The sequence below is a fragment of the Triticum dicoccoides genome, chromosome 1B, assembly GCF_002162155.2.
Source record: "Triticum dicoccoides isolate Atlit2015 ecotype Zavitan chromosome 1B, WEW_v2.0, whole genome shotgun sequence".
Taxonomy (NCBI): domain Eukaryota; kingdom Viridiplantae; phylum Streptophyta; class Magnoliopsida; order Poales; family Poaceae; genus Triticum; species Triticum dicoccoides.
The window spans coordinates 311424109-311426931 of record NC_041381.1 but is presented as its reverse complement, the minus strand read 5'-3'; the positions used below and the strand labels follow the sequence as shown (position 1 = coordinate 311426931).

The 2823-nt window shown below is 52.7% G+C and overlaps 1 protein-coding gene across 1 annotated transcript; it reads right to left on the bottom strand.

The window, feature by feature from the left end:
* Positions 1–484: 484 nt before the first annotated feature.
* LOC119304400 (shugoshin-1-like) lies at positions 485–2517 on the bottom strand. Its single transcript, XM_037581581.1, has 8 exons — positions 2146–2517; positions 1989–2026; positions 1796–1883; positions 1659–1682; positions 1470–1538; positions 1174–1381; positions 1012–1081; positions 485–921 (listed from the first exon to the last, which is right to left on the bottom strand). Exons 1-8 carry the CDS (start codon positions 2392–2394, stop codon positions 690–692), a joined length of 978 nt encoding a protein of 325 aa, XP_037437478.1. The 5' UTR covers positions 2395–2517; the 3' UTR covers positions 485–689.
* Between the last annotated feature and the right edge of the window lie 306 nt (positions 2518–2823).

Below are 2823 nucleotides of genomic sequence, written 5' to 3'. Positions count from 1 at the left end.
CTTCAAAGCAACCAACAACCACGGAAGAGCACCTCGGACACGCCAGAAAGAACCGACTACCGAAGACCACGCCGCGACCCAAGCTTCACTCGATGCCATCATCGTTGCCAAACAGAAACCAGCGCCCCGCCCTCAACAAACCACGCGGCGAAGATGCCGTCATCCACCAGTCTCCCAGTCGTAGCCTGCTCCGAGACGATGCCCCTAAGGAGGAGAAAGACGCGAAGACGCCTCCATCGCCCAATCCAGCGGATCTAAGGTTTCCCTCCGGAACCAAAGCCGTGGGGAGGAGGAGCGCACCTCCACGACGACGCTTCCAAGAAAGATCGCGGCACCTCCACGAAGACCGGATCAAGGATTTCTCCCGGCGATGTGCCAACCGCCGCCAACTAACTGACTGTTATGAGCAGAGTGTGTATGTACTGAATTTTTGTCAGATTCTAGATGATTCTTTTTGCATCATGTCTCTTTGCCAATTATGAAGTTCAGAGTGATGGATAAATTAGTTGAATCTGTTTGCCAGTTGAACCTCAACACCATTCTTTCACACTACAATCCAGATTTTCACACCAAACACACGCTGGTTGCATCTGCAGAAGCAGAAGGCACCAAAGAATAAACTAATAATCGCAACTCATCATACATAATCTAACTGGATGCAAAAAACTGCAACCAACTTGTGCTACTGCTTAGGGCCTCCTAAGCTTAATGTTGACAGGCATCTCCTTGTAGGAGGTGACCTTCTCTGTGGCCCGCCGGAGCGGCCTCCCCAGCGACGACCTGCGTGGGAACTGCACCGACGAATCCAGCTCCCACGACGTCTCCTTCCTGTCATCTCCACCGCCGGCGGTGAGCTGAACGTCCTCTGTCTCGAACAAGTCTTCCCTGCGCCCACTCGGCTGAGGCGTTCTCATGGACTTGCTGCAGAAACAGTAAGAATCAGTGGCTGAACGGCGTTTCCTCCTAGATCCAACATTTGATGATTTTGACGAGCTTGTGGGTGTTACTTACCGTCTCTGTGCGCTCTCCCTCTCCTTGGACGCCGCCACCAGCTTCGTCGGCGCCACCGCAGGGCCCAGAGCTAGCAAAGAACATGCCAATCAGAATCAGTTAGCATGGCCACAAATGTTAAGAGACGTATGTGCCAAATACTGGCAGGGGTATCATGGTTACATCGAGATCTCAGCAGCCTCTTCCGGCTGGCGTTGCAGGTAGACTTCTTGGCACTGGCGGCGCGCGACGCATCCGAAGCGGGCTCTGCGTCTCCATCCTTGAGCTGTGCAGCTGCAGCTGCAGCTCTGTCGGCGACCAAGTGCCGCGCCGTCTCGTTCGCGCTCTTCTGTTGCTGGAGTCTGCTGCTCTTCAGCGCTTTCTTTGCCTCCTGTTATTAGGGACATCGCGGTTCAGGGCACATGAACAGAAGCATCAAGTAGCATCATCAACATTTGGCATGAGATGATATGATATACCTCAAGTTCCGATGATTTTACTCTGAGGGCAGCTCTGGAGCACGTAAGCTCATGTTGTAGCAATTTCAGCTTCAGAAAGATAAAAGGAAAAACATCGGCTGATCAGATTTGGGAATGCCAGGATCAATTTTTTCTCTGTAAAATGTCAGCACACTGTTGTCATGATTGACCAAAGAAGCACCAACTTACCCTATTTTTGCCAAGATTTAGCTCCTGCGAAGCAAACATTTCAAGACAGAGATTAGCCTCGTGGTGAACATGATCAAGTCCACGGTTGTAAAACGGGGATAATGGAGTTTCTTGCAGATAGTTGGGGGATAACTTACTGCTAACATCTGGGAATTAGCCTGCGCAAGCTGCCAGTTTGCCAGCCGCAGATTCTGTACTTCAGCCCCGCTCAACTCTATGACTTTGCTGCGCACACCAAATCAAACCAAATAGAGTCAACACCAGAACACTCGCACATCAAGAAGATCCATCCTACACAAAAGAGAACAATAGATGCAGGCAAATACTCACTCTCGCTCCTCCAGGAGCTTCACCAGATCCGAATTCTCCTGAAATTACAGACACAGGGATTCGAGAAAGAAAGAGCAGCGTTAGCGACCGCGATCCATCATACTGTACTTGATAACCAAGAAAGAGACGGCGGTGGAGTCCGGTCGACAAATCTTGCCTTGATCAACCGCGCGATTCCATCCACGCCGTCCGTGCACCTCGACCCGTCCTGCTGCAACTCATCGGCCGCCGCCGCCGCCAGCGGCCGCCTCAGATTGGTGATGTCGCAGAGCGTCTTCCTCCTCGCCGATGTGGCACCGGCGGCGCCAAGCTTCCGCATGGCGGCCATGGTCGCCGCGTTCCTGGTCTGCGCCACCGCCGCTTGAGCCGGGTTGGCCTGCTGGGGCGCGAGAACGGCGGTCTCCATGGGATTTTGGTCACGGGAACGGCCAAAGGGGTGGGAAGTAGCCGGAAGCTTAGGGAAGAGGGAGATTTGGAGCTCGTCGGCCGATGGATCAGAGATTGGAAGAAAGGGAAAGGGGCAACGGCTAGTCGGGAGGCAACGGTATATGAGGGGGGCGGCGTAACGTTCGAATCGGAGGATTTGGGTCAGGGGAGTGGACGGAGCGGATTGAGCCGCTGAAGGAAGATCTACGGCTGTCGTATCAAGTGGGTATATACTTGGGTAGAGATAAATTTGGGTTTCACAAAGGCACTAGGAGCATGTTCGACGCTCCACCCGGTCTTCCAAACCACAATGAAATGACTATCAAATTTTGTTAGGGCTCTCGTCGCTGTCATGTCAGCCCGTACCTTCTTGTGCACCAAATTTGGGATATATGATCATCTACAATCA